The sequence below is a fragment of the Urocitellus parryii genome, chromosome 7 (assembly GCF_045843805.1).
Source record: "Urocitellus parryii isolate mUroPar1 chromosome 7, mUroPar1.hap1, whole genome shotgun sequence".
NCBI lineage: Eukaryota > Metazoa > Chordata > Mammalia > Rodentia > Sciuridae > Urocitellus > Urocitellus parryii.
Window position 1 is genome coordinate 118,777,878 of NC_135537.1, and position 13,734 is coordinate 118,791,611.

The 13,734-nt window shown below is 52.8% G+C and overlaps 1 protein-coding gene across 5 annotated transcripts in view; it reads right to left on the bottom strand.

Moving 5' to 3' along the window:
• Positions 1 to 3,342: 3,342 nt before the first annotated feature.
• Tom1l2 (target of myb1 like 2 membrane trafficking protein) overlaps positions 3,343 to 13,734 on the bottom strand; it is a 119,037-nt gene continuing 108,645 nt past the window's right edge. For 4 of the 5 annotated variants that reach the window (XM_026408668.2, XM_077801383.1, XM_026408666.2 and 1 more), the window contains 3 exons: positions 10,456 to 10,515; positions 8,011 to 8,047; positions 3,343 to 7,160 (listed from right to left, as the gene is read on the bottom strand). In XM_026408668.2, coding sequence (XP_026264453.1) covers positions 7,012 to 7,160; positions 8,011 to 8,047; positions 10,456 to 10,515 — 246 coding nt within the window. In that variant the 3' untranslated portion in view covers positions 3,343 to 7,011. The remainder of the gene's footprint in view (positions 7,161 to 8,010; positions 8,048 to 10,455; positions 10,516 to 13,734) is intronic. The other variant, XM_026408669.2, reaches the window with a different exon arrangement.

Genomic DNA, 13,734 nt, shown 5'->3' on the forward strand with positions numbered 1-13,734 from the left:
GATTCTGGTCCTAGATGTGGCCTCATTCCAGTTGGCCTCTGCAGTGAGCTGGACAAATGATTTCTAGTCCTCTCAGCCTCCACAGCCACCTTTACCCATGGAGGCTTGGACCGTTGGTGGGCACTTCTAGCCACTTGATAGAGCCACAAAAGAGCTGGTTGAGCCCCAAAGCCTATTGCACAGTGAGGGTGAGGTTCACAGACTGAGAGGATGAGGGATGGGATCCCTATCCCTTGGGGCTACCTGGCTGTTTGGGGAAAGGCCAAGTGCATGTTGAAGGGGAGTCACAGAATAGTGTGGGTCTAGTTGGTGGCAGGAAGGCACAGGATCTCAGGCATCATCTGACCCCCGTCAGCCAAATACAGTCATAAGTGGGTTATGACTTTGAATTGTCAAAAGAAGGAAATTTCACCTCGTAGCTGGATTGCTGCCCTTTCTTTCTTTCTTTAGTGGAACTGTGGGTCAACCTTGGACTTGACAGTTAGCTGCCTCATGAGCCAGCTCTTTTCCCATGGTCCCTACCACTTCCTGGTGTCACACCCAGCCCACTTTCTCATTTATTAATGAAAGTAGGCACTGAATTTCTTGCCCACAACCCCATTTTACAGACAGGATAGTGAAGACCAGAGCGGAACAGTGATTTACCCAGCACCCCGGGCAAGCTGCCTTTAGAGTAGCAGCCTTAGAGTGGGGAGGAGATGGCCCCAGACATGGAGTCCACTCCACTTCCAGAAATATCCCAGACTGACTCCCTGGTGCAGAAAGTAGAGGTTTTGCTTCCTGAGATGATGAGGGCATGGCCTCGGAGGCCCTAGGGCATTTGTGGGTCACCCAGAAAGCTCCAACAGGGTTCCCTCTGAAATACCTGGATAGACTTTCTGGGTGAGTCATGCCTATCCAATATGTCTGGGTTCTGTCTCCCTTCTAAAGACTTTTTCTTTTCTTGGAGTACTGGAGTGTTCAGAGGCACTCTACCACTGAGCTGCATCCCCAGCCCTTTTTTAGTTTTTGAGACAGGGTCTCGCTAAGTTGCCCAAGCTGGCCTCAAATTTGAGATCCTCCTGCCTTAGCCTCCTGAGTGGCTGGGGATTACAGGCATGTGCCATTCCTTTCAGTCAAAGACTCTTTTCTTGGAAAAGAGGTGAATGGTAACGATTCCCTTCTCAGGTGCTCAGGCAGAGATGAGTGGGCAGATGGCCATGAGCTACTGCAGGATACCAGTGCACCTGCACTGCTCCCTTCCAGATTTCTGGCGAGGGAATCTATAGTTGGAAAGCAGCTCCTGTCCTCACAGGGCTCCAATGACTGGAAGCAACTGAGGACTGAGGAGGGAGCACTGAGAGATGAGTCCAGAAGTTTGTCTCTGTCCAAGTCTGTGTCCCCAGGAACATCAATCACTCCCGCCTCTGGCCCTCTCCATTGACACCACAGTGACCATCTATTGTTCACGCCTACCCAGATTTCATCCTTTTTCTGCTAACAACCTGATTTTCAGGGTCAGTTCTTGGACTTTTATGGGAACTATTGGGAAAGAAGCATCTTCTGCCAGTAGGATGTCCGCCTCGAGCTGCAGGCAGCCTATAGTCAGCCACAGAGAAGAGCCAACCCAGAGAAAGCAGAGCCAAGACACACAGAGAGGCAGATTCCTGACCAAATCCATAAGCACCTGGATTCTGCTATTCCTGAAGCTGATATTCAGTTACTTAAACCAGTAAATTTCTCTTTCTAATTAACCAATTTCTGACACGACCAAAAAAGATCCCATATTTAATTTCTGAGAAATTTGGCTCGCAAACTCACTTCATCATGGACAAAGAATTCCTAATGCTGCTAAACTTTAACATTTCCACACAACCCCCTCCCCCCCTTTTTTTGGCATTGAAGATTGAATCCAGGGGTGTTTTACCACTGATCCACATCCTCAGCCCTCTTTCATATTTTATATATAGACAGGGTCTCTATGAGTTGCAAAGTGCCTCACTAAGGTGCTGAGGGTGGCATTGAACCCATGATCCTCTTGTCGCAGCCTCCTGAGCCGCATGTGCCGCTGCCCCTCTTTTTTAGGAATAGCTACTGCTGTATTTGGGGAAATGCACTTTAGTGAATGCTCACCAGGGATCATGGAGTCCCTCCCAGGAGGCTGGTCAGCGGAGTCAGTTGCATGAGTGCCCTCCCCTTCTTGCTGTTGACCTGTGGACTGAAGCGGCTCTTTGGCAGCTGAGTGTTCTGGGGCTCAGCTACTCCCAGAGAACAGAGCCTTACCTCCCTGCAGACCCTGGGAGAGGACTCTAGGGCTTCTGAGCTGCAGATTGTCCTTGATTCTGGGAACCCAGCTCCCCAAGGGCAGGACTGGAGCCACCCTCCCTTTGCCTCCCTCCCCTTCAGCACCAACCTGGCAAAGAACAGGCTATCAGGGACATTGGCTGAAAGCACGAGTTGACCGGGTATCCTGGCAAGTCCAGGGTAGTGTCTCAGGTCTGACCTGCTCTCCACAGGCAGGGACACTGCTCAGCCCTCTTTCAGGGCCATAGTGCATGACTGTGGTGATGGCCGTACAACCCTGTGCCCTGTGCCCATACCCCAAACTACTCAATTGTACACTTTAAGTGGGTAAATAGTGAGTGGTGATTTTTAATTTTAGGTATTTTTTATGGAACTAGGGGTTGAACCCAGGGGTTCTCTACTGCTGAACTCCATCCCCCAGCCCTTTTACTTATTTATTTTTATGTTTCAAAAGATGGTCTTGCTCAGTTGCAGAGGCTAGTCTCAAACTTGTGATCCTCCTGCCTCAGCCTCCCAAGTATCTCCCAAGTAAACAGTGCACTTAGCTGGTAATGTCAGTTTTATCTCAATAAAACTGTTATTTAAAAAAAAAAAAAAAAAGAGGTGAGGGGAAGAAAGATCTGTCTGCCTTGGAGCAGTAGCTCTTCAATTCAGTGCTGGGCATAGGCTCTGCCAAAGATTCTGATACCTGACCAAAAGTGGAGCCCAGCTGAGGTGGGCTCAGGGTGTGCCTCCAGCCTGCTTGCTCTGGGCAGGGGTGACTGGCCTCCCTGTGCAACTCTGGGACCTGAGGTAAGACACAGGAAGACCTATAGCACCTGGCCCTAGAGTTCTCAGGCAGGCTGTGACGGCCTTGTGGCTGCTACCATCAGTGGCTATCTGTGCTTAGTGCTTAGGGATTTTCGTGGCCCGGCAGCTGGGCAGCAGGGGAGAGGGACAGGGCATTCCTGGTGGCTCCCCCAGCATAGCCCTGAGGCAGCCCCTGATGAAAGGCAAGTGGTCTGACCTGGCAGGCCCCCCAGACAGTCAGAGCAAACGCCACAGAGGCCACCCAGGAACAGTTTGTTCAAGTATTTATTTATTGTGGATTACTTTACATGCAAGAACCCAAACTAGAGAGATGGTATCTGGAAGGAGAGCCAGTGGGGCAGGTGGATGCTCCAGTGTCCCTCTGAGACTTTCGATCACTGACCCGCCCTCCAGAACCAGCTCTGCCCACAGAAACACAGGACAGTGACAAGAACACCAGACTTCTGGAACGAGGGGACAAAGGACTCAACACATTCCTCTTCTGAAACAGTCACAAATTAAGTGCAAACTTCAGGAAATAAAGATCCATCCCCCATTCTCCAGGAGAACCTGGAGATTTGGGACACTGTGACAAAATCAGTCATGATGCAGCGGTTGACAGCTGCTCCGGAGTCTGGTGGCCACAGGGGAGCCTGGCCTGGATCCCCATGGACAGCAGGGCTGGAGACGGGCCTGGGAAAGGCAGGTACTACAGGGCCCGAGCATCTTTGGGGTGGGAACATTCCTTGGGTGAGGGAGAGTGGCTGTTTCCCTGTGTGGCTGAGCAGGAGGAGGAGCCCAGATGTCTCATCAGCAGGCTGACAACAGACCATGGAGTCTCGCAGGCCCCACCTGGTAGTGCAAGAGGCTAAGAGCCAGCACTTCTCCCTGGGGCTCTTCCCCAGCTGCCAGGGGGTTGACCTGGCTCTTAGGAGGCCCATGGCCCACCCTGAACCATCCAGAACCACCCTGGGCTCCAGTTGGAGGGGCGTTTGCAGTGACAGGAAGGAGGGACAGGAGTGGGGTATGAAGGAAGGCAGGAAGGGAGGAAGGACAGGAGCACTACAGCCGGGCCTGCAGAGCCCTGGCCATCACTCTGAGCTGAGAACACTACGGGGTGCCCAATTCTCACCTCCTAAGAGGCTGCAGTAACAGCACAGGCCCCAAGACCACTGGGTGGGAGAGGGGGAAGGACAGTGAGCCAAGGCACGGTCACTCACAGAGGGGCTGACAGACAGACGGGAGGACAGACATAGACAATCATTTTTCCCTCTGGCCTGGGCTGACAACAAGCCCTTTCACTTCTGAAACCCCGTGTCCCACGACTATTGGTCATTCTCAGTCTGGCCACAGTCCAGCTGCTGTGTGCCTGGGCAGGGACCACTCTGCAGCAGGCAGGCCAGAGCCTGCCACATGGGGGTCAAACTGCATATAGTGCCATTTACTGTTGTCCGCTGGCCAAAAAGATAGGCAGGAGGAAACAGTTAGTCTTCACATCTCAGCACACAATGAACACAAAAAAGGTTAAACACGTCCCCAAGAAAATATTTTGACAAAATAAATATTTTAACCTATAATCAGATATAATTAGTGCTTATGAGGAATCCCAGCAATAATTTAGTGTAATTAAGTACATACTGTATCTGTGATTTCTAACACTTCTGGAGGCTGGTGGCTTGCCAGGGTCCAGCGTTCCCACCAGGGCTCTGCTCCCTGCCCTAAGCAGGTGGCCTCAGGACTGTGCTCCCCAGATGGCAGGGGTAAGTGGGAGCCAGAGGTCTCAGATAACACCCCTGCAAGAGCTGAGCAGTGCGTCCTTCAGGGCACCTGCCTGTACACGCTCCCAGGGCAGGCCTCAGGCCTGTGTCCCCTCTGCCTACACGAGGGACAGGCTGCCTCCTGACAGGATGTAGGAGCAGGAGATCTCTGAGTCACCAGCTCCAGGCCACAAAGGCAGGGGACCTTTGTCTGCACGCTAGAGGACTCCTGCTGGCCCACAGGGGTCCTTCACCGGCTGCTGCCACAGGGCTGCCAAACCTCTCCAACCTGTACCATCCAGCTGGAGCTGAATTTGGGGGACACTTTGGACATAGGACTTTGCTGGGGACCCCAGGATGGCATTTATCTCAGCCTCACTCACTTCAAAAAGAGTTCCCTCTTTCTCTCTACACCCTCCTCAAGGCAGGAGGCTGCTGGACCTGGCTGCCATCACCTGTGGCTCCGGCAGGCTGGCCAAGGTGGGCTCTGACCCCCAGACTATTCCAAAGAGCTGAGACCTCTGGGCCACCCCAGTTACCTTCTCTTCAGCTTGACTCAAGCCAGCCTCCTTTTGAAGTTTTATACCTAAGTAGGCCTCAGGAGCTCTGCCCTCGAGAGGTGCTGCGAGGGACGTATGCTGACCGATGGCCAGGGAGCAGAGAGTGGAAGAGGGACATGGGCTCCAAGGAGGAGAGGGCTGGGAGCTCTGAGGAGGGGCTTCCTGAGTGTCTCCACAGAACTAGGTTGAGCATGGGGTTCGGGGGTGGGGCTGTTCCTGCTACTCCTCAGCAGGGCCCTTACTGCAGACCTGGCCCTAAATGCTTCCCAGAGCCTGGTCCCTGTCCCTGTGCCTGTGCAGCTGGCTTCCTTTCCCTGCTGGGGCTGGTGCTCTGGTGGTGACAGGTGCATCCTCTGGGCCATCCTGTCAAATGGGAAGGAAAGGTTGTCAGCAGGACCCGGGCTTGGGTAGCGCTGTGAGTTCATGGCCAAGGGACACGCCAGCAAGGACAGGAGCAGGTGTCACCAGCCCCCATTTTCTTAGCCCCAGGCTGTCAGCTTTCAAGGTCTGTTTGGGAGAGACTGCAAATTAGTGGCTGGGGGGACATGTGCAGTGGGAGGAAGTCAGCCTGTCAGGACAGCTTGGGGAGGAGGCCAAGGCCCATGCCAGGGACCTTCATGTTATTCTGGCCACTGGGTCATGTGGAACCTCCAGGCACTGTGCAGTGCTGTCTGCTGATGGCTCTGGAGGTAGGGTGTGGAGGTCACTCAGGCCAGGCCAGAGCCCCAAGCATGGAGTGTAGAAAACCCACGTAACTTCAGAGCAGTCAGAGCAGTGCCTCCTACAAGAGCCTCCTGCACACCCCAGAGCCAAAGTATGTGGGTGTGAGTGTGCAGGATATGCGGAGGGGGGGTCTGGTTCATGGTAATGCTACCTGATCAGCGTGCCACATGGCCATTGTGTACAGGTTGCATGTTGCCCTCCTGACTTTGAGCCACAGGTCCTTCTGGGGCCAGTTAGAGCCAAGCTCAGCTGCTCAGCCAGCTGGGGCACAAGGCCTGGGCCAGCAGGTGACTGATGGAGAGAGGGTCAAGGGCATGAAAGCCACATGTGGGTGCCCCATAGACCCGCTCTAAAGTGCCAAGGTGCCACAAGGTGACATACAGTCAAAGGACAGAGACTGAGCCTGTAAGTACAACCAACTGAGCCCTGCTCTTCCAGAGGCAATGCCACAAAGCCCTTTCTGGAAGAGGGGGAAGCATGCCTGAGCGAAGCCACCGGGCCATGCAGAGGCAGGGCACATGTGGCAGGTGGAGGCCTGACCCTCTTCTCCATGGGCAGGTGATGGGGAGACAGTCCATGGGATCTGCTCAGGAACAGTGTCATGGGGGCTCCCCCACTGGGGCCAGGCCACTGGCTCTTCCTGGGAGAACACACAGCCCATCAGGGAAGCCTGGTAGGCGGGGAGCAGGGCCTCACTGCAGCCTCTGTCCCACCACTTGGAGAAAGAGTGGTGAAAGCTGGCCCTGACTAGGGGATGCCTGGGAACAAACAGTGGTGTTTCCATGGAGACACGGGTGTGCAAAGGAGCGGGTCAGGGTTGGGGAGGAGTGGCCAGTGCCCAGGGTCCACTGGGGGAGCAAGCGGTAACCTGCCATGGTGGAGGCAAACTGCAGAACGGCTCACAGGGCGAAGAGGGCATCCTCCGACCGCTCTGGCTTCTTCCGGCCAGAAGGGTTTGAGGCTGGGGTGGGGGCCTCCACAGGGGGCGAGGGGAGGTCAGGAACCATCTCAGCAGCTTTGGCTCTTTCTTCCAGGAACTTATCAAATTCTGTAATACAAACCAAGGCAAGGGCCAGGGTTGGTGGAGGGTATAGCCCACCTGTTCCCTGGAGTTCACTCCACTTCTCCCTGTAGGTGTCTCCCCACCTGCACCCCAATGCCTCCCAGCTTCAGCCTGAACGAAACTGTGGGGCCACCAGTTGGGAGGGGAGGGGGGCGGTAGGGGGAGCAGCCAGAGCATGGGTGCTTCTAGGGACCAGCCCCAGGGATCCTCCCCACTCCCTCACCTGTTTCCCCCCTGCCTTCTGAAGACAAGTAGGGCGGGAAGGGCTACATGCATTGCACTGTGGGGAAAGATGGGGAGAGGGCTCCCTGAAGGCCTGTGAGTTGGAAAACAGCGCATACCCCCTCTAATCCTCACCTCCATTGGCACTGGGGGCAGGGCAGGCAGAGTCAGTGAACTCCTCCTTAGACTCGGCAGAGAACACCTGCCCTACCTCACCAGAAACAGGAAGGGGCTAAAGAGCCACTAGGGAAGGGGGTCACCCAGCACAGAGGGCAGGTCTTCGAGGTGCTCTGCCTGGGCCATCTGACCACAGGAGCAGGGGCAAGAGGGGCATGGACTGGGTTGTGCCCCAGGGGGGTTGTGCCCACTGTTCACCAGCCCTGTGACCTTCTGAAAGTCATGTTCTTCCTGACCTCTGTTTCCCTTAAAGATGGGGAAAATGACACTCTCTGCATCTGCATGAGACTGGACTGGACCAAGCCCCCATGCAGGCAGTGGCTCAGGGCCTGGCACCCACAGGGACTCTGACAACAGAGGCTCATGGTGATTGTGCCAGAGCCTGGAGCAGGAGCAACAGAGGGTGGGGGGTTGTAAGGCCACTGGCTGGGCCTACCTTCACTTGTGACTCCCTCTTCCAGGTCATCACCCTTCTGTGGGAAGAGCAGAGAGAGCAGCATTAGGGCTTGGTGGTCCCCACTTTGACTGCCCAGCCACCTCTGCCCACCTGTAGCCAAACCCAGGAGAATACTGCCCAGGGCAGCCCAAGGGAAACTTTCTGATTTCCCTGTTTCCAGATTTCTGTAATAGCAAAATACTGCCCTTTCTGAAGAAGCATTAAAAAAAAAAAAAAAAAAAAAAGCAAAACCAAAAAGCTAAATAAATTGTAGGTTTCGACCAGAAAGAAAAATCCAAAACTGGTGCGGGGTGGGTCCTGGCCTGGGACAAGAAGGGCAGGCCCCACCAACTGACATCCTTTAGGCTCTGGGGAGAGACAGGGGTGGCCATAGGAGACTGAGCAGGAGGTGCACTGGAGTCCCCATATGTGCCCCTCCACACAGGGTACCCGCTGCCAGTGCAGGGGTTCTAGGAAGGCCCTGTCCATTCCAACAGCTGGAAGCTGCACAGAGCCTGATAGCCCCCGGCCTGGCACTCAGGAGGTGCTGTGGCCGTGGTGGCTGTCCCCTGCAAAGTGTCCTGAAACCTCCTGGGGGCTGCACAACCCTCTCCCCACGGCCCAGGTCCATCCCAGCTGCTGGCTCTGAAGGGGCCGTGGAGGCTGTGCACACATGAAAACGGAAGCACATCACACTTGATTGTGTCTGGCGAACACTGCACATGCTAGGGCCCCATCAGGAAGGAGGCCAATGAAGAGTGAGAACCCCACCCTGTGTTAGGAGGCCTGGGTCCTTTCCCATACCTGTTCTATAGCCTTGTTGGACAGGTCCCTTCCCCTCTCTGGACCTGGGGGTCCCCCTTGTAAGGGCCTTAGCCCTTCCTTCTTTGCTTCTGTGAGGGAAGGTATTTCTTTCCCAGGCATCCCCTTCAGAAAGATGTTGTGGGGCCTCTTCTTCCTCCCCTGGCCCCTGGGTGGCTGCCTCCCTTGGCAGTGTCTTGGAAAGCCTGGCCTCCCAGGGAGGAAGCAGTGAGAACCTCAGTCTGAGGCCTGCTGTCCTCCTGTAGGAGGTGGCTGAGTCATCAGCCATGGCCACCAGGCTGACCCTGAGATTAAAGCAGCGAAGAGGTTATGCTGCTCTGGGGAGAAGATCCCCCAACAAGGAGACAGCCAGGAGGAAGAGATAAGGTCTCCAGGTCTGCCAGAGTCCCGCCAGCCCATGAACCTGGGAAAGGCACTTCCCAGGGCTGCTGAGGACTAAAGAGCTTTGTAGGGAACAAAGGGAGGGATCTGTTACCACTTTCAGATTCACAACAACCTCAGCTTCTCACTCTATTTCATAGGTTGGAGACAATGGCTTTTGGGGGAGGGGTTCTTGTCTTTTATTTATTTATATATATTTTTAGCTGTAGAGGGACACAGTACCTTTATTTTATTTATTTTCATGTGGTGCTGAGGATTGAATCCAGTGCCTCACATGTGCTAGGCCAGTGCTCTACCCCTGAGCTACAGCTGCAGCCCTAAGTGGGGGAGGGGTTTTGAAATCCAAAATACTAGAAGATATCCGGAAGGGGGATGATTGTCATTTTAAAACGACCCTATTCATCTGTGTGCATATTTCATAATTTAAGAAAAAAAATAAAAGAGGGCTGGGGATATAGCTCAGTGGGTAGAGTGCTTGCCTTGCATGCCCAAGGCCCTGGGTTCAATCCCCAGCACCACACACACACAAAAAAAAAAAAGGAAAAAAGAAAAAGGAAAAGAAATGAGGGCTGGGGCATAGCTTAGAGGTACAGTGTATGCTTAGCATGTACAAGGCCACGTATCCCAACCCAACACTGCCAAAATAAAAATAATAATGAAAAATAATAATAAAAAGGAAAATCCCCAAAACAAAACAAAAAAATACTCTCTCAAAACTCCCCTCAGGGCTGGGGTTGGGGTTCAGGGGTGGAGTGCTTGCCTAGCATGCATGAGGCACTGGGTTCAATCCTCAGCACCACATAAAAATATATGAAATAAAGATATTGTGTCCATCTACGACTAAAAAGTGTTTTTAAAAAAAAAAAAACAACTCCCCTCAGCATGCACACACCTTCGAAATTGAAATAAAAACTGGGGAGGAGACAGGTGCCTGTGGGGAGCCGGCTGTTCTCATGGTGGGGTAGTGTGCCAGCTGGGGACCTGTCCACACTGCAGGACTGTGCCCTGAGCTGCTACGTGTCACGGTGGCCGCCCAGGCCTGGTGCTGGCTGTAGGCGCCACCCTGGCCTAGGTTACGTTGGAGAGCAAGCTAAGCTGAGATGAGTGGGGGCTACAGCACCCCCGTCTACCCTGACCTCCCTCCTCCACCCACCCTGATGGTGGCACAGCCCCTGAGGCCTGTCCTCAGAAGAGCCTCTGCCTGGCCACACCCCACACACAAAATAAAAAGTCGAGTCTCACCAGGTCCGTCCTGAGCCACACCTCAATGTCGTCCATGACAGAGGGCTGCGCAACGGGGATCTATGGAGGCGGCAAGCAGCGGGGCAGGCAGCCCCACACAGCCAGGCGAGAGAAGACAGAACACCGGAACAAAGTAAATCGTCAAAGCAACCCCAAACAAAACCAAAACATACACGAGGAAAAAAAAAAAAAAACAACTGGCATGGCACGCACGGGCAGCACAGGGCAGCCACATATGAAATGGCAGGTGAGGAAAGCAATGAGGTGGCAAATTATAAGAAGCAGGGCTGACTGGCAGGGGCCAGCGGCAGGGAAGGTGGCAGTACGCGTTCTTGAAATGGATAACTTTTTGACTACGGGTGTGTGCCCTTCAATCGTAGGGGCTCTTGGACTTGGAATGCAGAGCACCTTGTGATCTCAGGAACGCGCTGGTGCTGCAGGTTGATTCTGAGCTGAGCTAACTGGTCGTGTCTGCAGGAGAATGACTGCTCTCGGTCAAGCCTGATCCAGGGAGTGACTTGAAGAACCAGGAGTGGGTTCCTGATGCCACAGGGAGGTGTGTGGCGGCCTGACTGACTGGAGCAGGATGCAGGGCAGGGCAGTTCCGTCCCAGGAGACACCTGGGGTGCCGTCTACGCTGCCAAATGTGTTGCAGAATGCATCTGGGTGCATTCCTGAGTGGAAAGGGAGAGCAGGGGGGCGTGTGCTCCGTCAGCCTAGATGCGGCCTGGTTGACAGAGGTAGGCATGCTTTGCAACCAACGGGAATACAGTCCAAGCCAGAGCTTTGATGACAAAAGGGACCATGGAGCTTTAGTCTTCTTTGTGTCTCTTTATGGGGAAAAGAAATCACATAGCAGCCCTGAACTCAACAGCCTCCTTTAGTCTCATCCTTTCTTCATAGCTTTCAATGGCTGTCTGTGCTTCAGTAGTCAATGAAAAGAAGTTTGCTGAGGACTGGGGAGCAGAGCAGCCAGGGTGCCAGGGAGGTGACAGAGCTCCCCAAGAAATCTCACAGGTGCTCGAGCAGTCAGTAGGCCTGGGCCACCCAGGCCAAGGGCACTAAGGGCAGATTTTGAAAAATATGTGTGGCTAAAAATATTAAAGTTGTTGTCAGGTATGATGTGATAAGAAGAAGGTAACCTTTAACCCCCTAGAAGCCACGTTCATGAAACATTGGCTCCCAGCCTAGACAAGTGGGCTGTTGACCCTTAATCAGGGTGACCTGCCTCCTTATCTCCCTGGGCCTGGGCAGTACTCTCCAGGGGACTCATTTGCCAGCTCACTCTTTTTAGAAAAAAAAAATCAGCACTATGTCTATAGCTGGCTACACCCCGATGTCATGATCCAGAGTTAGAATAAAGTTAAAATATGCAATAGGAGGACTGCTTCAGCATTAACCAAGTCTAAAACTAACAGAAAAGGAAAAAAATAAAGAACTTGTATCACTAGCCTTGATGTGTCAATTTCAGTCCCAGAGGCTGATACCGGTTGCCTTTTGGGGAGGCTGGATACACACTGAGCAGGTGTCTGCAGTGTCATGAGAGTGCTTCACTCCCTCCCCCAGTGAGCCTGGCTGACCCCTGGCTCCAAGTCATGCTATGCCTTAAGTTCAACCCAACATGGGGAGCCCCATGAGCATCTTCAGAGAGGCCAGAGCTAACCTCTGACCACAGCAGGGAGTTTCTCTCTATGTTGCCATGTTGGTCCTTAGACTTACTTGGGGACTTCAGATTGTTGAACTGAAAAAATTCCAGGGCATTCTTACCACCCTGACATGAATCCTAGGGACAGAAAACATGTGATTACTCACTTGGGGTGGGGGCATGAATGCCTAAGATGGGCACCCACCTTCCCCAACAAAGAGCAGCAGGGCCCAGCAGGTGCCACCTGCTATGTGATGCTGGCTGGTAGGCCTTCTGCCTTGACATGTTCCTGGAACAGGAGATGCCAAATTTTCATGATCTGGATGCCTGTAAGTCAGAATACCTGGCTCGGGGAGGACACATGCCATGCCAAGATCCCAATAAAGTCAGCAGCTTTCCCAAAGAGAAAAATCAACCTACAACAGCTACCAGAGCACACACAGGCACTTTTATATATGTATCCAGTCTCAATCCACCTAGAAGAGACTGAGACTTCATGGACTGAGCTTTTTTGTGCTGAGAATGGAACCCAGGGCCTCATACCTAAAGCTAGGCAAACATTCTACCACTGAACTTTTCAATGTTTTACCAAAGCTTGGAAAAATCCATTTAGAGTCATGGGCCTAGCTGGGTATAGTGGCACTTGTCCATAATTCCAGCAACTCAGGAGGCTGAGGCAGGAGGATCTCAAGTTTGGGGCCAGCCTGAGCAATTCAGCAAGAACCTGTCTCAAAATAAGAAATAAAAAGGGCTGGGGACATAGTGCAGTGGTAGAGTACCCCTGGGTTCAATTCTTAGCACTGCAAAAAAAAAAATTCATGGGCTTAAAATATTTTTTCTTATAATTTTTTGTTGTTGTTACTAGTAAAACATAGAGAGCAGAGGGTGCAGCTCAGTGGTACAACACCTGTCTAGCACGCGTGAGGCCCTGGGTTCCATTCCTAGACCAGTAAAAATAAATAAATCCCTTGAGCTTTGGGTCATGTTACAATTTTCTTTGAGGATTAATTTTGAGAACCAGTACACTCAGAAAATAAATGCTGGCATCTGAGAAATTCCTCATCCCTTAAAAAAAAAAAAATTCCTCACAAGCTGGATCATGGGGATCCTGCTGTTTCCTTTTCTAGATGTGTCTGAGGGAGTCAGATGTGTGTCTATAGAATGGTGGCCTCCAGACCAAATCCTAGGAGCCTGAGCAGGAAAGTGCGGGCAGCAGGTAGGGCTGGGCTCCCAGCTGGGCTGCAAACCTTTCTGGTGTCTGGTCTTGGGGAGTCTCTTTGGACCTGTTTCTTCAGCCTTTTGTTTTTTTTCTTTTTGTACCAGGTATGGAACCAGGGGCACTTAACCACTGAGCCACAACTCTAGCCCTTTTTAGTTTTTGAGACAGGGTCTCCCTAAGCTGCTTAGGGTCTCACTAAGTTGCTGAGGCTGGCCTTGAATTTGCGATGCTCCTACCTCAACCTATAGAGTTGCTGGGATTACATGCATGCGCCACCATACCTGGCTTCTTCTGTCCTAAGAAGGCTCAGAAGTTTGGGTGGAGAGGTCAAAGTAAGGGCTTGGGCAAAGCATGGCCTCAGCTGCTTCACCTGAGAAATAGGGTGACTGCCAGGTGGTACTTGGTTTTCAACACT